The sequence below is a fragment of the Cygnus olor genome, chromosome 5 (assembly GCF_009769625.2).
Source record: "Cygnus olor isolate bCygOlo1 chromosome 5, bCygOlo1.pri.v2, whole genome shotgun sequence".
NCBI lineage: Eukaryota > Metazoa > Chordata > Aves > Anseriformes > Anatidae > Cygnus > Cygnus olor.
This window is the reverse complement of record NC_049173.1, coordinates 6,728,661-6,749,079: the sequence shown is the minus strand read 5'-3', so window position 1 is coordinate 6,749,079 and position 20,419 is coordinate 6,728,661. Positions and strand designations below refer to the sequence as shown.

The 20,419-nt window shown below is 38.8% G+C and overlaps 2 protein-coding genes across 4 annotated transcripts in view; both read right to left on the bottom strand.

Moving 5' to 3' along the window:
• Positions 1-206: 206 nt before the first annotated feature.
• Positions 207-9,829, bottom strand: SNAPC1 (small nuclear RNA activating complex polypeptide 1). The gene is made up of 10 exons (XM_040560570.1): positions 9,489-9,829; positions 8,800-8,959; positions 7,443-7,583; positions 6,860-6,964; positions 5,730-5,888; positions 5,207-5,281; positions 4,524-4,586; positions 3,395-3,536; positions 2,326-2,409; positions 207-695 (listed from the first exon to the last, which is right to left on the bottom strand). Exons 1-10 carry the CDS (start codon positions 9,629-9,631, stop codon positions 661-663), a joined length of 1,107 nt encoding a protein of 368 aa, XP_040416504.1. The 5' UTR covers positions 9,632-9,829; the 3' UTR covers positions 207-660.
• Positions 9,830-12,037: 2,208 nt separating this feature from the next.
• The window catches only part of HIF1A (hypoxia inducible factor 1 subunit alpha), a 33,436-nt gene continuing 25,054 nt past the window's right edge, over positions 12,038-20,419 (bottom strand). For 2 of the 3 annotated variants that reach the window (XM_040560565.1, XM_040560566.1), the window contains exons 13-15: positions 19,969-20,077; positions 17,135-17,261; positions 12,038-16,987 (exon numbers count right to left, since the gene is read on the bottom strand). In XM_040560565.1, coding sequence (XP_040416499.1) covers positions 16,836-16,987; positions 17,135-17,261; positions 19,969-20,077 — 388 coding nt within the window. In that variant the 3' untranslated portion in view covers positions 12,038-16,835. The remainder of the gene's footprint in view (positions 16,988-17,134; positions 17,262-19,968; positions 20,078-20,419) is intronic. The other variant, XM_040560567.1, reaches the window with a different exon arrangement.

Genomic DNA, 20,419 nt, shown 5'->3' with positions numbered 1-20,419 from the left:
ATTCTGAGTTCTAGTCATGCCCTTGTACAACTCGGTGACATCTGCAAAATTAATAAATGCATGCTGTATTTCTTCATTCAAATACACAACGACACCAGGTCTGCTGGAGACTGAGTACAATAAAAGACTTACCAAGTTCAATTCCAACACCTGTGGGATCAGTGATAAATATTGCTGAAGTTGCACACTATAAAACGTAGCAAATAAACTGTGAAAGATGATTTATTGTACTAATTTTAAACAGTCAGTAAGCTTATTAAGTTCACAGACAAAAGATTCCAAACATCTCTCATATGGGAAAGTATTTTGTGAGCTGTTCTTCCAACAGCCTCAGCTAAAAAAAATGTTGCAAGTCAACATGAGTTCCGAGTAATTACTCACATTGTACAAATTAAATACAAGAAGCAACCATCTTCTCGCTCTTCCCTTCTCAAACAGCACACGGCAACTTCATCTCCCACAGGCATCACTCACCAGGTGCTATACCATGAGACTGCTAAGGTATACCAGTCACTACCAATATTCCAGTGTCACCCGTAGTTCTGGTCCCAGCCATTTCCTACTGTACATCCAAAGGCATCCAAACAAGCACTCTGAGCAATGTCTGACATTTACAACTTGTCATTAAAATTCTCATTAGTGCTTCTCCAAGTGGATCCTCTAACGTCTTCTTCTCCTCTTGGGGAGAGATAATTCTGAAAGGAAATAAAAAGATTTTTCTGACAAGCTTTTCAATCTATCTTCTCTCAGGGGAATGACTAAAGTAGAATTAATTCTGCACAGAAAAAGGAAATGAATTAGATGAGCTCTTGAGATCTCCTAATTCCTCTCTGCATGGCTTTAAATATGAAAAAAGTCTTTCTAGATTCTGTTGCATATGATATTATTCAAAATATTAAATACAACTCCACTAATTAACAAAATACTGTACTTTTAAACTAATTCAACCTTGACAGCTTTCTGTTCCTCGTGAACTCTTAACATTTCATTGTGAATTTGACACACAATACTCACAAGATTAAGCACAAAATTGCTTATTGGTATGTTTTAACGCTTCAAGTTTACCAGCAAAGCTATCTGGAGAACTCCTGGTTTAAAGTCAAAACATTTGGACATTAACAACTTAAAAAAGTAAATAAAATCAACTACAGTATTAAATGCACCACTGTGCCTTCAACCTGACATCTAAAAGTTGAATGACTTCAAATTGTCTACAGCTAACTAAGGTGATCAGAGGATGTAATCATCTCAGTACCAAATATGTTCTTTAAGAGGAGAGAATATAAACATGCTGCCTCACAATGAACATGTTTTGATACTTACTATTCTCTCTTATATGAAAATATCTTTCTGTTACACACAGTTTTTGATAATAAGTTAACTTAGATACTAAGAGGTTAGCTCCTCTCCCTGAGAGGCTGCCCGTATATGAGTTGCGGCCCCAAAGCAGAACCCTAGACTCTTCGAAGAGCGCTACTAAATGAGGTATCTCAAGAAAAAGATGATGCAGTTTTCTCTGGACAGCGTCTGTTCCATGGTACTTATGTTCCCCTCAAGTGATAATGATAACAGACACAGAGCAGTTGGAGATTAACATATCAGCATACACTAACTGCATTTGATGCTTCTGTACAGCAACTCCACCATCAGCTTTGAGAAACCTGGTTTACCAATGCTTCCAAATAAAATTTACTTTATTTTCAGCAACACGAGTGATAGCAACGTCATCCATCCTTCTACCTCAGTTCCCAGATTCCTACCCCAACACTTGTAATATAGCGGAGGAAGCTATTACCATGTGTGTATACTGGAACTTAAGCCTCGAAGCATTACCCAGCTGAAATTAAGGCTAGAGAGGAAACTTCTACGTCCCTCACTTCCACGACAGTGAAGGCAGCAAGGACTACTCTATCTTCAAGTGCAGGTTACAGAAGTTCCCGGAGCTACTACTACAGGTATCTTGAATAAGTAGGGGTATAACCAAAAATCATTTCTCCTTATACATTAGTACTCTTCAAGGGAGATTTATATTATAGGAGAGTAAGTCGTCTTTTAACTGGACTAATTTTAACACTGAGCACACTATAATGAATTCTGCGTACAAAACCCATGATTCACAGGATTTCGCCATCATGTGTGCTTACAACAAACCCTCAGAGAAAAGCTTCAACTTTCAGGCAACAATTTACAGGCTGAAGACTAACCTAGCTTTTGCAAGGAAGCAAAACATGGTCCAAAATACCAGGTTTTGTTTCAGAAAAAATATGGCATAGTAGAAAGCTATTAAAATAAGTCTCCAGCTTGTAAGAATTTCAATCATCATACCTTCTTCACCCGAGTTATCTTCTTCTGTGATTATAGGCATCCCAATGTGCTGAGTAACAGTTTCCTTTTCTGCTTGCACCTCACCTGCAGATATATTTTTAGGAAAAAAAGTCAGGTTTTTTTTGGGTGTGTGTTTCTGCACCTCAGGTCCTGAAGTTAAAAATACTGTTCTCTTACTGCTATCTCAACTTCCCAGTCAAAGGCTGTGAAGAAACACCGACATTTCAAAGTACCTTCATATGGTTCACTAGAGAAATCCTCAATAAAAAGTAACTAACAGTACAAGCTTAGAGCATACTAATCACCAGCTCAGTTCAGAGGTTATTCAAAAATCCTCACCTTATTCCCTCTCCAATACATTGCCTACTGTTCTAAAGAAAAATTGCCCAGTGCCCACCTCTGAAGAGGGCTGAATTTTCTCAGAAGCTCTTAGTACACCAGAAAACAGACTTTAGAACTCTGAAATGAAATCACCGTCTTCAAAATAAAGTTTATGCAAAACAACTTTGTTGCTCAAATTTATGCAACCTTTAATAGTAAGTCAAGTGATTGACTTAAGTGGCTGAGCAACTTTTATCAGCTTAAAAGTCAGACATCAGAAAGCTGATTTCCTTCCGAAGACAAAAGCCATTTACCACGTTTTCAGAACTAGGAGACAAAGATCAAAATAAACTCTTGGAAAACCAAAAAAAAAAAGGAAAAAAGAAAAGAGATGCATAAGCAGGGATGCACAAATATGTGGAAAGAAAGTAAAAAAAAATGCACAAATCCAGATGGCATAAATGCTATGATAGTAAAATAAATCACTCACTGAAGAGTTCATGTATGTCAAAGATCAGCAAAAATTCACAGAACTATTTGTGACACTTCAGTTTAACTATAAACAGCATGCCCTCATGTCTTCCTACCTGACTAGACTGTCAAAACCAGACAGAACGGTTCAATAATGAAAGCGGTATCACAAAACTTTTCCTTAATTTTCTACGTCCACTAAACAGTAAAAGTTTAAACCAGCTGCCTTAGCTGGCAAAGCAATTGAAAAACTTCTGCAGTCTCTCCAGAAAAATACCTTTGAATTCCAAAGAACCTCTTCTCAGTGCTGGCTGTGGTCTCCTACTGTTTTTTTTACTTCGGCTTGGAGATTTCCTATAATCTGATCCTGATTCAGAGGATTCTAATTTTACCTGACGATGTCTTCTGGATTTGGAGGCCTAGAAGGTAAGCATATGCATAAATGATAAAAAACAAAAGTTAAAGGGCTACAACCACAAGTTGCTGTAAATCATCAGTACTTAATCAGTCAACACAGACCCAAGTATCAACTTCCTCATGTATCAGAGGAGAAGGGCAGGGAGGAAGGGAAGACTCCCACTAGTTACTGTTTTTCAGTTTAACATGACAATATTAGAACCGATTCTGTGATTTAATGGGCCCATTGTTTAAAATTCAGGTAAAGAAACTATCATTTATCCTCACACCACTTTCTGTTGGCATCAACCTACACTATACTGCACACCACTGCACGTAAGCAAAGGGAACATTTCCAAAAACTGCTACATCATAAAGCTTATTTACTATCATATTTTTCTTAGGTGCCTAGAAAACAGTTCCACTGCATATTCACAAGTCTGGATTGTTCATTGTAGATTCCAGAGATCTTTTTCATTTAATAATGCACTCTCCCATAATTGATTTAAATAAACAAGGAATTATGTAATGTTTATATAGGTCTGCCATAAAAAGGCAATTCGGCAATGTTTAAAAAGTAGTACTTATTGAAATAATGTTTCAAAAGTTTGCCAAGTGACTTTAAAACCCTAAGTTCCATTTTCATAACCATCTTCACAGCTTCAAATACCTAAGCCTTGTGGAATTTGAACAATTAAAATCACAAGTATTTTTAAATTCCATTTACATAAAATTCCATCTATTAAAAAGCAGAGTACAGACAATAAAAGATATCCCAGAAATGAAAATCCCCCAGGCACAGACCATATTGCATTGCTTCCCTAAATCTAACAATAGTGAGGGCTTTAGGTTTTCCCACTGTGTTAGATACGGAAACTAGAACATGCAAAACTTGAATTACAGAGTGCAATTTTAACTCCTTCCTTTCTGACAAATCGCTTACATTGAACTGGTACTTAAAACTACTATTTAAAACCAAATACATCCCTATCATCAAATTTTGTATCTACCTCAACAACTGCAGAATAAGACTTGTATTTGATTCTAGCCAACGCATTTGCTCTTTCGGAACCCTGCAAAGAAACAAAAAGATCAGTCAGAAAAAGTTTTCATATTACAGCAATATTAAAACAAAATATTAAGTTAGATTTGAGCAATATTTCACTATGGCTCTAATTCTACAATAAGTGGTGACAAATTGTTTCTTAATGAAAAAATGCTCAAACTCCATTAAGAATGCAGAGCTTAATTTCGGCTGCTTTCAGTTACATAGCCCAGTAGGAAAAAATAAAATATGAGACTTCGTATGTTACTCAAATTCAAGGTTGAAGCAAGCAGGTAAAAACAACACAAGGGAATTATGTAGCATAAAAAGTGGATACTGCATTTAGTTGAAATTCTAGGAGGAATCATAAAGGAGTTTGGCCAAGAAAACATGTCTCTTTCCCCTCCTTACTTGAAAGAGGCCATAGCTTTTTATTACAAGCATCCAAGAACTACCACAGCAGGGTATGCTCAAAGCTTAGCAGAAAACAATGCAATTTAAAAAAACAAATCCCAACCTCACTAGCTATTCTTGGAATTTACTTTGACACGGGCCCTGACATACATGACTTCAGACCACTGTGATCTGAAGTTAAGGAACTAACAGATTTTGCCTGTGCAACGTAGCAAACGAGTTCAATCTTCTTACTTCTGATTCTAGTGAAGTTCCTTCTTCCTTTTTGTTTAGCACTTCATCAGCTTCTTTAGCATTTAGGAATAATTTCTGAAAAAATACATAAGAGAATATTTTTAAATGTCTATCGTTCACAAAGCAGTTAAAAAATTCGAGAATTTTGAAAAACCAAACCAATATTTAAGTAACCGCATATGCTGATTTTTTCCACCAACATTACACTACAGCCTTTCCTTGACCCCAGGCTGTTACAGAGCTATTTCACAGAGGCATTCTAATACTATCCACAAACCACTTCTTCCAGGGCTTACCTGTAAGCAATCATTCACATTATCATAGAGGCAATAGAAGCCATTGTCCTTCCCACCACACCATAACTCTGCCTAGGGTTTTACTTATTCCGTGCCTTCAGTGTTCCAGTTCCTCTGCTTACTTCTGAGATTTACAGAGTATGTTCACAGGTAATGACACTACACCAGTTCTTACACGTTCACATAATCTGTTAAATTGCCACAGCATAATGGTTGGTATTACCTACCATTCTTTTTTGCTGCCATTCCTGATGTTCCAAAGTTATGTCTTTAAGAGTAACTACAAATTCATCCTTTATCAAGCTCAGGGCCTTGTCTGGCTGGGATTTGTCAGCTGATATGACACACTTCATTTTCTGATAGTGCTCATGGATATTCATCAGCTCCTAAAACAAAAAAAAAAAAAAAAGAAAGATGATTTTCAGGAAAAAGAAGATTACAGCAGTAGACTGATACTAATTCTCACTGAACAAAAACTAAGGTTATATAAACTATTCTAGAGACCACTGCAGTAGCAGAAGTGTGAGATTGTTTCTATCAGTTCAGTTTCAGGGAGCCTAACAATAATGTTACCTAGCACTTTCCCATCAGACCACCAACTAAGCAATAGAAGAAAGAGTACCTTTCGTTATTTAAACTGAGGAAGAAGTCTCTGCGAGAGCTGATCCTCAGTACCACTGAGATTTCACTCTGATATGGTAGTCTATTTTCTCTCTGGAGGAAGCATTTTACAGTCTACTCACACTGTCATTTCACAGATTACTGAATTTCGTAGCACTGTAGTCAACCTTACTGATGATACGTATTTGCTAGCAGCAACTGGAAAAATTATGTAAGCAAAGACCTGCTATTGAGTCATAACGAGCAATGTAAGCTATACCCTGCTTGAATTATTTATTTACAAAAAATTGTTACCTATTAAATGAAACCATGTTTTAAAAGGAGAAATAAAGGTTTGAGAACACTATAATCTTGCAGATCATTCATTTTCTGTTACCAGTACCTAGCTTCCAGCTGAAAGCTGCAGACATCAAAACAAACCTGCTTCCCACAACCCACCGTTTTCCGTTTTCCTTTGCCTAAGTGACAGTTTACCATTTTTTCCCTCCCCCTTTTACATTTTACTAAGGCAAAGCCACAAAACGTTGGAGTGTATGGTACAGGTATCATATGGTACCAACAGGTACCACAGTTCTTCCAAAACGTTCAGAAAAATTGCTGGCACAGACTATTACCTTGGTCTGCATTCCGTAAGACAACTCATAAAGGACAATCTTGAGCTAATTAGAAAAGTTACAGCTCTCAGACACGAGAAAAACACAAACAGTGGTTAATCTATTGTTTAAAGTTACTGTACCTCCAACACATCATTAGTGATGAGGCTGCTAACTCTGTTACTTGGGTCCTTAAATTCTTCTTTAAATTCATTTTCCTGAATCTTCTTCTTAGTTCTGTAGTTTAGCTAAAGCAGAAGACAACATTTTGTAACTTAAACAGTCAACTTAAACTGCACCTCCTCTTGAAAATCCTTACCGCATATCCAACAATTAAGAGATGCTCAAAGGCATAAAATTTAACTCATCAACATAGCATGCAGCTTCATTGTCAAGCGCTCAGTCAGCACTTTTTGAAAATTATTCCCTAGTCAAGAATTTAATCCAGCAACCAAACTCAAGAGTTCACCATTTCCACAAATCATGAGACATCTCAAATCTAATGAGAACATTAGATACTGGAAAAAAATATTTTCAGGCAAGAAGCACACTACATTCAAACATCCTCTAAGCTTTATATTACATACCTAGTTATATAAGGCAAGACACAGTACATCTCAACACAGCATGAAAGCCAAACTAAATAAATTAGTGTTGTTGAACTGCCAGCCATTGAAAGTGAAGATACTTTATTAAAAATGATAAGCCATTAATGTAATAACTCACTAGCTTTGGCATTGCTGTGAAATGGAATGCTCTGGCAAGTCGCAGTGTCCTGAAGATGTATGCCGCATCATAATGCTGGGAATCTATCAGCTCCTGTTGAAATTTCAGGATTTCAGGCCAATCCTTGAGTGCAATTCTGATCTGCAACAAATCAATTGTATATTATTATACTGACGTGTATTTCAACGAACAAACACAAATTCAGCTGACTGCTGTGACCACATTACACGCACAATAATTGGATGTCTGGATGCAGCATGTCACATGATCACAGAACTACGGAAAGAATCCTACTATAACATGTTACTACTATCACAAATGTTGCAGATAAGCTTATTGTACTGTTGTGTTAAATATTCTTAATGCAGTTGCTGGCTATGATAGTGATGTGGAAGAAGAGTCCTCTACGATATCTGAAAAAGTTAGTTCTTCATGTTGAGGCGTTTGAAACAAAATGCACTCCTAGAAGGCTCTGATTCACTAGGTAATTAGGAAACAATACTTGTACCATGACCTGTTGCCAGTCAAACATTCATTAAAGTCTCTCTCTCATTTCTTGCTTTTCCTCCTCTCCCATCTACACTGTCCTCTTAAATTTTATTCTACCTAAGCTACCTTCCTTGATGATTCTTGGAGTCTCTAACATTTGCTATATAGCAGCTGTTTTAAATTTGCCCAAATTCATCTCCGTAAAAGGCAATGACTTCTCTGAAGTTAAGATATGAGATGTCATGGCATCACTGCAGGACACTTAGATTTCTGTCTTCTATGTAAAGAATTTGGACTCCATTGTTAACATGCACACAACATACGTGACAGTTCCTGAATAAACCGCTTCTCCTTGCACTGATTTTTCAACTCCTTTATATACTGATCTCCTCCCCTAAAAGCAGCAAGCAGGCACGTCATTCAGGCATTCAAACTTTCAACCTCTTTACATATTCCACTTCTAGTTAACAGGAACTGGAAATAATTTAACCTGCCTTCATTCTCTTGAAATTCTAAGGAATGACTGGGACTGCAATGGACTTCTCCCTGCATTTGATGAGTAGTACATTCTCAGTTCCCATTTTGAAAGCTAGTCTTCTTCATTTCTTTAGTCTTACAGACAAGATTTCTAAGAACACAGCTACAATTTAGAAGGTATAAACAGTACTGTAGTCACGACCACTTAAATTCTCAAACCCAATGGTGCCTGAAAGGTTACCTTTTCCAAAAAGACCTTTTGATTCTAAATATTTTTACTTTAAGAAAGTGAAAGGAAATACCCTGCCCATTTCTGATGACAAAATATACAGAGGTACACAAAACATCTTATGTCTAGTACCTCCTGAGAAGGAAACCCAAGAACAATTACCTTCTGTTTTGGCTGGCAGAGCTGTGTATTATAGAGCCCATACAAAAGGTACAGAGCACCAACTCTAATCTGGAACGCATACGGTGGCAAGAAGTACTGCTGTGCCAGTTCTAACGTCTTCTTTGTGAGCTTATTCCTCTCCAGAGCTCTTATTCTACCACTAAAGTAAACAAAAAGGAACTATGTTAAAAGCAAGTAACTATAAAAGCACAGGCTTTACAAAGTCCATAACACAGAAACAACCATCATGTATTTTAAAACATTACCACAGGGCTCAAGTTCTGTGAAGTGTTGAAAGATGGCCAGGCCCTGAGGTCTCACATAGTAACCCCTTGTAGTGAGATCTACAGTGAAAAATGCAATACCCCATAGCCGTATTTTTTAATATCATTTCTTAAGGATTGCACCAGGATCCTACTACTATACTACAACTATAGTTCCAACCATCAGCGTTCAAACTCCGTGTGTAATTAGTAGACAAAATAAACCGGCCTAGTACTTGATGGAACAACTGATTAACCTTTTTTTGTTGTTGTCCTTTACCTGCACTCCTGCCAAACCTCTCCCGGGAGCCCTCCCTGAGGGAACCGCGGCTCACCAACACCCCCTCACCACCCAGGGGGGAGCTGGGCGCCAGGGGGCCGCGAGACGGGGGGCACAGGGGACCGCTCCCTCCACCTCCCACTCACTAGAAGATGGTGTGGAAGCGGCGCTCCCTCCACAGCTCGGCGAAGCGCTCGAAGCGGACGGTGTCTGCCTCCTGGAAGGCTCCGAGCAGCTCCTCGCAGTCCGCCTGCAGCCCGTGCACCGAGCTGGCCGCCGCGGCCGCCATTTCGCGCACGCTCAGCCGGCCCCCTCAGGGCGGCCGCTCATGCGCCCTGCCCCGCTGCCGGGGCTCCACCGCCGGGAAGGGGGGGCTGAAGGGAGCCGGGGCGACCCGAGCCGTGCCCCGCATGCACGGCCACACGTAGGCGGCAGGGCCGGGCGGCTGCCGAGCCGCACGTAGGGTGCCTGGGCGCGGCTTCGGCGAGCGGGCGCCGGCGGCTCTCCCGCCCCTCAGCCGCAGAGGCAGCCGAGGGAGCCCCCTGCGCCCCGCCGGAGCCCAGGTGGGTGATGAGGGGAGCCCCCCAGGGTCCACCCTGCCGGGGATGTGTTGAGGGAAGGGGGTCCCGAGCGGTGCTGGGGGGCCGGGGAGACCCAGCGGGGGGAAAGGGGGTGACCGGGAAGGGAGCGAGGGGTGCGCCTCCGACGGGGGGCTGCTTAAACCTGCGGGAGTTCCTCGTCGTGGGCAGGGGGATGGATTCACGAGTTGCTTTCCTAATGCTGAACTGCGGAATTAACGTTAAGTTCTGGCTCTGCCGCTGCGGCGTTCCCCAAACGGGTACGCCGTTAGCATCGGCTAACCGGTCCCAAGGCTGCTCTTTGAGGCTGGGCACTGTCAACCGCTGCGTTATAACCTCCACAGCGCTTGGGGTGCAAAAACATCTTTCTGTATGAATTGTATTTCCAAAAAGGTTCCAAGAAGCTGTTGTTAAGTGCCACTGATCGCTGCTTTCATCGGTTAGGGGCAGGGAAGCTTTAGCAGAGCTGTTGCATGTGGTCTGGGCACGTTTCAGCAGCTGCCGGGGCAGAGCTACACCTGGTGGGGTTTTGGTTGTTTGTTTTCTGAAAAGACGTTTTTCGTCTTATTGACACATCATGGAGTGACTTCATTCCTTCGAGGCCAAGCCCAGCTCTTCATCAGTTTTAGCAGTAACTTCATTTAAAAGGAACAGAGCTTGGTGCTGGAGTGAGTCTGTAAGGCTCAAGTGTGTTTTTGGAGGCTTGAATTTAAAAGTGCAGCGAGTGTTGCGATTTCTCAGAGACGCTGTTTCAAGAAGCACTAGGTGGGTTAATTTTTTTAATTCTAAGGCAGGTGGGGCTGCACATCGTGACACTTTCATTCCCTAAGAGGATGTAAGATGTAGTGAGGATGAGGCTGTTGTGCGTGCATGTTAATGCGTGATAAGTCTTGCAGAAAATTTGGCTACAGTGTAAAGAATGAGAATGCAGAGGAGAAAAAAGGCAACAAGTTCTTGCAGAATTCCCTTTCTGTGCCATTTGCAATGAAATACAGCGTTAATTTTTTAGGTTAATTAATTGTCCACTTAGTTTTCTTAACTCTCTGGTCTGTGTTTTCATTCAGCGCTCCTTCAGATGCTGAGTATATTTTAATTGTTCCTTGGAAGGCAGTCTGTTAACAGTGTGCTGGTTACCATATCCTCTTCATATTCTTATTTAACTCCTAAATGAAGGGATGAAGTCCTGTTTGGCCTATTAATTCCTAGCTTATAAGCGGCAAGTTAAGAAGCCATTTATCCTGCGTAGATATGGCTATAAATAACGGGTTTCTTCAGTTGCACACAGTACAAGAGAACTCATTTATTTTTGAAAGCCTTATGTGATTTAGATCATATTTGCAAATTGAAAACATGAAAATAAATCATGTTTTCATGGATTTTCATGAAAATGAATCATGGATATGTTTTATTAAATAGTGTATTCAAGCTTCCACATGTGCAAACCCATCAATTCTAATAAATAAGGGGATCATACTCTACTGTGACAGCAGCTCTGAAAACAGAAGGCGTGCACACTTCTTCCCAGCAAAGCAAAAATGTGGCAATAGACTTTGAATTTGTGCACTAGGAAATGGTATTCATTTAATGAGACAGGGAGAATCCCAAGATCTTGTCAAATTTATTTGCATGAGGCGAGAGCAACTGAAATCACCTGGAAAAATCCTCTTGGATTTAAAGTTTTTTCTTTTGTTACTAAGGGTGCTCTCGACTTGTTTACCCAGAGGTTTCCTTTAAAATTTCCATCCTTCTGGCTCTGCATCTGTAGCTTCCCCCCTGAGAGCCTATTCAATCCCTGGTGTCTGACTTGTTGAATTGTATGCCTAACCTCTTCTGTTCATGGATGTAGTCTATGTAATTTAGGTGGGATAACCACTGTGACCAAAGTAAACGGGATTTGGCTGTAAGGGCAAGACAATTTATAAATGCCATTGGAAAACAGACCACATGTATGCTTAGTATCAAAGTTTGTTGACTTCAGTAGCAGGCCGGTCACGCCTCCAAACGTGCATGGAGTTCTAGCTGTGCTGCACAGTGTTTAATTCTTTTTAAATTGTGTTTGCCATCTCCGTCTTTTAGGACAGGAATAACTGATGAACAGAAATCACAGATGTCACACATTAGAAACAAACCCTCTCTTTTATTGAATTTTATACTATTACACAATCAAAAAGAAATACAATCACAAGTATGTCAAAATGTTTCAAGAGAAATATCAATTGCAATAGGTTGTACTTGGTTCCAGAAAAGAATTTCATTAAAATATACCACTTTTTCATGAGAGAATACTGCAATTATTCACAAAATCTACCATACTGTATAAATCCAGTAGCAAACTCTTAACCTTTTGGTAACTTGGCAAGCCTTGCTCAAGGTAAGCAGGGAAGCAGAAGGAAAAATGACAATGCATTTTTAGAATTTGGATCAAAATCACAATTCTCCAGACTGGAGCTTTCCAGGGAGTCAAGTGTCTGATCACTAACAGTACTTTTAATGAAAGCTGGATACTCAACTCTTGAGTTCCTATGAAAATACTGGCCTTCCTACAGCGTACTCCTGGCCTGTGAAATGTTTGTTTTCATGCTGGGTAATTGCAGTTTGAATAATCTGCATGAGTGCAGTGCCATCTGGGTGAGATGTGCGCGCTGTTCAGTAGCAGCTAATCAAAGGGGATGGGGGGGGAATAGACAACTGACCTCAGGCATAGCCTCTAGTGCCTGCTGCACAGCACCAGGGTGCTCCTGGCTCCCAGGGTCGTCAAAGGAAATGAGTCATTCAGCACTGTGACAAGGGACAAAGCCTGACAGCAGATTGTAGTGAACAGCCCACACTTCTGCCTTCAGCTACCCTTGTTTAGCTGTTTAAAAAACTATTTAATTAAATAATTTTAAAATGCTATTAAATATGCACTGGTTTAACCTGTAATAATCAGATATTTGATTCCTATAGCTTTAGTTCATTGCAAGCATGTACAGTTTTATTTGTTCTTTCTGGCCTCAGTCTGTAACTTTAAAGTAATTCATAATTACTGTGAGGGAGTTTGTGCGTACACAGGAATGGAAACTGATAATAGTAAATTGCTTTAATTTCGTTTTCCAAGATCAATATACAGTCCAAGCTATCTTACTACATGGGTGGAAGGTGTGGTTAAAAGTGTGCACTTTGGACTCCAGGCTACCCTTATGGAGTACAACATCTGCTGTCCAGCAGCTCAGGTGTAATAGTGACTTCTTGGGAGCTACAGCTGTAGTTAAGTATGACTACTTTCAGGTAAAGGACTGAATGTCATCATCGTGAGTCATCTGGTCAAAAAAGGCCTGTAGAGCTTTTAACAAAGCCATCAGTGTCCTTGATAAAGACATCAGTTAGAATCCATATGCAAAAAATAATTGATATGCCATGAGGAAGGCACGGTGTGACTACTGCTGCAGTCACAATAACCTACTGAAAGCTATCTTTGTTATGCTCAGCTTATGGGGAACTGATAATTTACCATGTTTCATATGCAAAAGCAAATACTACATCCAGCTGCAGTTTCTTCTTTATTACTGATGAAGAGTAAGTGCTCTAAGTAGCAAGTCAGCAAAGAACTTACTCAAAATTGCTAAGAAAACCTCTAGAAAGAAATGTATTCTTCCTCCAAAGAAGGGGTAGAATCTAAGACTATATAGTCTGATACTAAGGAAAAAAATAAAGCAGCTAAAAAGTCTACTTCCCGATTTTGTAAACTTGCAGCAGTTTTTATAGCAAAGCTCAGACTAGGCCAGAGCAGTTACTGTTACTTTTCCATGCTTTCTTCAGCATTTCTACGAGCTGAATAACTGTTCTCAGTAACTACAGCACATCACTTAGTCATAAAATTAATTTAGCTGTATCCTGGAAGCTAGAGCTTCCACAGGGGAAGCCCTAATAATGAATGGGGGAGTTAGGGGAAGAAGGGGAACATTTGTTACATCTGTGTGTTTTTTACAAGCTAGTTTTACAAGCTAGTTTTCAGGTTGAGGCTTTTTCTTTTTAATCCTCCAAAGTGCAAACCACTATGGGTACTACACTTCAGTTACTCCTAGGATTACCTATTTCACTCACTTTTACAAAGCACCATAAACAAAATGCTATGCCTCAGTTATATGTATAATAGGAAATGTGTATGAGTGGGGAAGATTATTAGATGAGACGGTGCTCATTTAAGTCCCTGGCTGCTGTCATTAAGAACAGAGATGATTCCTCCTGGCTCATAACCATAGATCATGAGGGTCACTTAAATTTTCCTCCTCCTTGTAATATGGATTTTTCTCTCTGATAACTCGCTACCTTCTTCAAGTACATTAAAGAAGAACTCCAAAATAAGGAGTAATTAACAGAACTACTTCAAATAAGACAACATAACATTTCTAGGGGGAGATGAAAAGACGGGTCAAAGCTTGCCAGAGAAGTAGGAAAAGGAGAACCCACTTGTACTTCTCACGTCTACAAGACTCTCCTATCTCACATCCTGCCAGCCCACGCAGAGCTAAGGATAGGGGTTGCCCCTGCCAGCTGCTGCCTAACTTTGCTATTACAACTTCTACTGCTGCTAGAGAAAGCAATGCTAGGGGAAGCGTGATGTCCTCAAGGCCTCACACAGCACACACACGCAGTAGTTCTACTGCTTTTATCCGAAGAGCTTTGTAAGCTTTGCATACGAAAGCTTTATTACAAATCTTTAATACTGAGTATTAGGTGCATATATTCAAATTGTTCTCTCTGCACAGATCTTGAGCTCTAGCTTAGTGTACCTACATGCTTTCCTCTCTATGCAACTTCTACTCAAACTAAGAAGTATGCAATCATATTCTGCTACCAGTGCTTTACCTTTCTCTAAGTCAGTAGCTAGTAGTCTCCATGTAGTTTCATTAGCACAGCTGTGTCAGTTTGAAAAGTTCTTTTGCTTCAGTGAAACTGTAACAGTGATTTTTAAAAGACAGGTTAAGCTTATGCAGTTATATCTATTTCAAAATACTCTAGACGAGTTCAGTGAAACCAGTTTCCAAAATAAAACCAACAAATTTTGTGACACTCCACATTTGATTTCTTACATTGAGATATGCTTCTTAAGATAGTTACGTATGTATGAATGTACAGAATATCTTGACCCTATTTACACATTACAAGGTTGTATCAGTAGTATCATGTTTTATGACAGTGACATAAGTCACCTAGTCAAAGCTACCGAGTCAACAGCACAAGAAACTAGAACAACCTTTATCATAGAGTACCAGCTTCATTTTTCATCACACAGTTTTGCAATTTAAAACAAATCATCTTCAGTTGATCACTTGTGAATTTTACATTTCCTGCTTTCCAGTGTTACCTTGATAATGCTTCCAGAGACAAGCCTTTAAGCTGTTCAGGAGGAAGAATCCTTCCACTCTGAAATAACACACATGCTGTCTTTGCACTTTCAAGTTTGCTAACTGGTGTGATAACATTAAAAAATTTAACGTCTTTGGCCGGCAGTAGTACAACACTGTCTAGGAGACTTTAGTACTGAATAGGCTCAAATAATTAAGGTGGAGATGTTATGATCAAAGCAAGGAAGCAGTGATTTCCAATGAACTCTAAGTTAAAAAGGGAACACGGATGAACGATAACCACTAACAAAAATATAAATTATTTCATTTTTCTCAGATAACACACTCCCCAAGGGGGGCCTGGTCCACATATAGTTTATTGATGTAAGAAAACAATACAGTTAGTGTTAGATCCAACCACAAGGAGCAAAAGAATGAGTGAATGAAGTTTTTGTACAGTACATATAGGAAAATAAGATGTTTGTGACAACTATATATTTCTAAATAAAAAGGCTTCTAAATATATTCAAGTTACTGAAATCTACATGAAAACATATGGATGTTAATAGCAACAAGGTGCATGAAACCAAAACATCAAAATATTGAGCAACTCAATGATGTACTAGATAAAACTCTGCTAACAATGCAAGATGTTTTACAATCTGCTTGAAATATCACCTATACCACACAGGGTAAGCTGAACATTTAAATTTAAGATCATACACAATATTAGCATTAACTTCAACAACTACAGGCAGGGAATTTTTTTTTTTTTAAGCTGGCAAAGTGACTACTTTAAGAACATCAAACTCTCTCTCTAAATTGAGAACGTACCCAAATAAAATGCTGCTAGCCCTTCCCAGATAAAAACCTTTCCCTTTGACTAAACACACTCATTTAAGTCAAAAGTGTAAGACAGCATTTAAGAACAATTTATATTACAACATGACTAAAATAATGACATAATCCAGGTTTAAACATGATTTCATAGGCAAACAAAAGATTCTTAAAAACTAGTTTTTATAAACACAGAATATATTGCATGAGGAACTGCTGGTATTTTTTAAGAAAATATATTGTGCGATTGTGGCTACAATGCACTGCTGCAAAGCATTGTTGTTTCTTATAAAAATTATTAAAATAAAAAACTCGCTTGAACATAAACAGTAAGAGAGCACAAGTCTTCCAGCTACCTATGAAGAGCAGGATGGAAGTATTGCCAGTTGTTCCTGTGTTGACATTTTACTAACGATAAATTTTGGTGACCAACTCCCCAGCCAAAAATAAATATATTTTTTAAAATCAGGTGCATATTTCTAAGCTGCTATTGCAAGTGTGTTTTAAATGTAATGGACTTAAAAGTGTATGTACCAAAGAATTATAAAAATGCACTATAGTTTGAGTTACTGTTACATAAAGAACGTATTAAAAAGACTGTCAAAATAAGTAGAAAGGGGATCAAAACTGAACTAACTGAATTAGTGCAGTACTGTAGCCAGGCTTCTAAAATCAGATATAGAAAATATAAATAGACTGCTTTAGGTGATGATTCACCAGTGTCCAAAAAAGGAACAAGTATTGTGAAAGCTCAGTTAACTTGATCCAGAGCTCTGAGCAGTTCTTCCCCCTGTAGCAGGTTTCTGTTGCCTTGTATGGGAGCATTTACTTCACAATCATAACTTGTGAGTTGGGGTAGTCCACTTTCATCCATCGACTGCCCTAGAAGTTTACTTGCTATGTCTACAGAGGAAGGGGAAGGAAAAAAGTGCACTTTATTCACTTTCCTCCAAAACTGTTCATAAACGAGACAAGTTTGGTAATGTTCTTGTCACTGTTCTCTTCCACGCAGCCCCCCCATCCTCTACATATTTTAAAAAAGATACTAACCAGTTGATAGTAGAATGATTGTCTTTTGCTCCACTCCATTATGACCAGTTGTTTTGCATGCCTTTACACGTTTCCAAGCAAGCGCTGCATTTCCTCCACGGTCACCTGTCTGCTGGAATAAAGACCCCTAGAAAGAAGTAAAACAAAAATTCTTTATTGAATGCTGTATCCTTCTAGCCTTCCACATCCCTTTTCCAAACCAGCAGTTCCTGCCACTGATTACCAATGTAGGCATCATTACAATTTAAAGGGGACTTCATTCAGAACTTAGGGAAAATGCGTTTCCAAAGTACACTGGCCTTGAAGATTATTTAGAAGAAAACAGGATCAGATTTCAAGATCTCCCTTACATAAAACAATTACTAAATCCTGGTTATCACCAGCTACCATGCTCGCTATTAGCATGGACCTGTACACACACCCACACCCATTTAATTACCACTGCTCTTGGGTGAGTAAGCATCAGGTTTTCACTGAAGTTGCTAATGGTTTTCTGCACTGGAATTAACAGCGTGGACAGGAGATTCAGGAACCGTGGTTGGTTGATTTTATCTAAATTTAAGATGTAAATTCTGCTTGCACTCCAGTTATTGCCACCAACCCATCTGATCCAAGTTTTGAGGGGAATGCAGTCCCAAGCCTTTCTATTGCAGATACAGCACCTTAACATAAGTCTTTTGGCAGCAGCATACCAGGTATGGAGATCAGAAAGGTTTTAAGAGCTCCATGTAACTAGCACAAGAAAAAGCCACCACTGAAACAGAAGATGGGATGGAAGGAGAAGCCCATTTTAGTAACAAGTTTGCTAGCAACAGTGGCTGAATCAGCAAAGCCGTGTCTTGTTAGTAGTAGTGACTTGCAAAAGAAGAAAAAGTATTTCAGAATGCTGCCATTATCCTGAACATTCAAAATAGTAAAGGACATGATTTCAGGTTATAAAACACACATGCAAGTCAAAAAGACAGTTGTATAATAGAAGTTAAACAACTCAGAAGCTGCATTTCATAGTAAGGTAAGTCACCTACATTGTTCCTGGTTTATTTTTTTAAACTGTGAATGCAATACAGCCCTCCATATCAAGACAGATGTAACTCACATTTTTCCCCTTTAATGATTTGGATCATTATTTCATAATCTTATTATAACACATCTTGCCCTTGTCTAGTTCTCCTGTTTTCTAAAAACAAACTAAAGTAGTATTGTCTTTGCTTATTTTCATTCCTGGAAGTCATGGCAAGTTTTTGCACAATCCCAGTTCATCATGTAATACAAGCCTGGATTTAATCTAATTTTTGTCTTATGCATGTGTAAGGCCTAGTTCATAAACTCAAATCCATTTTGGAGAAAGAAGCCAGATGACAAAAGTACTTGATTGTAGTAATGTCAGTAAGACCCAGCTACATGGAAAAAAAAATCAGCTTCTGACTGTGCAGAAACCTTCAAAATACAACAGTTTTGTCACATACAGGAAAAAAAAAAGGGTTTAGCAGAGGATGAAATTTGAACCTATAAGCATTAAAAAGGCACTAAATACAATAGCGTATGTCCATTATAGTAGCCAATATAAAACTGCTTGTGTTCTGCTATTTTAAAATATCTATCAGCAACACTGTATCACAGTCATAGCACCACTGCATGAGAAAAAGACAATGAGAAGCAATAAAATTTTTAGCAGAGCTGTGAATTCTTAAAGAGCCACTGGTAGCAACAGAACAACATGCACGAAAATTGCAAAGCATTTAACAAATAAGGACAATGGCATCAGTATGTTGCTTGCTTTTTAATAAAGTCTGCTAGGCTCATAGAAAAAATGGATGTATGAATGCTTTCTCAGCTCTCACAGAAGAGGCCAATGGTAAGGCAATACACTGTGACTTGTCACATTCCCAAACCAGAATGCTAACTCAGGAATAGTTCATAATTCAGAGGAAAAACAACCCTGCACTGTAAGACATGATGGATGACTACATCTAGGAGATGGATCACTAGAGGAAGAAAGAATCTCAAAGGCTACAAGGCAGTAGAGGAACTAAGATCTAACCACTTAAAAACTTGAGAGAAGTGGGAATTTGCAATGAAAGCAAGAGGAGAGATGCAGTACATCGCAAAGCCCAAGGTTTCAAAATACTAAGAAATGACAGTAAGTGTCAAAGATCTTAGAGATAAAATACCCTTACAGAAGGCAACAAGCTTAATAGCCCCAGTTAAGTGACAGAAGTCTAAGAATACCTAAAAAGTTTATTTTTGAATAGCTTAGACTACGATGAGGTACTTGCTATCACATGCTAAAACTAGAGAGAGAGTGCATGAAATGAAAGTGGTAGTAATGTAAGTTTGCCAGATTGTAAAAATTCTATTTATTCCCTTATAGATCAGATGGTATTGTTATCTGACCAAATTAAAAAAAAGAAAGCAACCTCAGACTCAATGGAGAAATGATAGGAAGAAGCGTAAGAACACTGTCCAGAACTCACAAATATGAAAACTGAGTTTGAAACCAGAAACAAATGACAGAATAAATGACAATTTTGCCTTACATTTGTGCATATTCTACTGATGAAGCATGCCTCCTTGCGTATATGTTCACAAATGAGCATCTTCTACCTAATCTAGAAATGTGCTTGGGTACAGAGGGCACTTCTGAAACAACTGACAGTAAGAGAACTAAAAAACAGTATCTGCACATACGAGGGAATTTCATGCCCAAACAATCATCTCTGATCCCAAGAGTCCATTGCATACCAACAGCTAAACTCACGAGTCTGCACTGAAGCCTCGATTCAGAAATTGCAAGGTTAAAAGTGAATATTTTAAAATGGTAAAACAAAACTCACAATTCCAACTGCCTGAAAAAGTGAACCATCATGTTCCATTTTTCGTTTTCTCTGAGCATTATGCAAAGCTAGCATCTTTGGATTTAGTTCTTCATCCATTGCAGTAGATCTAAGAAAAATTGATTCAGGCTGTTAAGACGTTTCTACTATCCTCAAGCCATTTTTTTTGTGGACACATATACAATATGACAAAACTGAATTTATGAACTATACTACTTTTCTTTTGTAACTGACTCATTTCAACAATTATTGTCTATGAGCATAGAAATTGTTAGCATTTAATCTTGCTGTGAAGCTCAGAATGAGTTTTAGCAAAAAAATAAGTCTGTAGGAAAAAAACAAAGCATAAAAGTTCAGCAATTCATTTTCTACAGGAAGGAGGGAGGGAAGGGTGAGGAAAGTGAGTATTTCTATGTACAGATAAAGGTTCTGTGTATCAAAGGTCTGACGT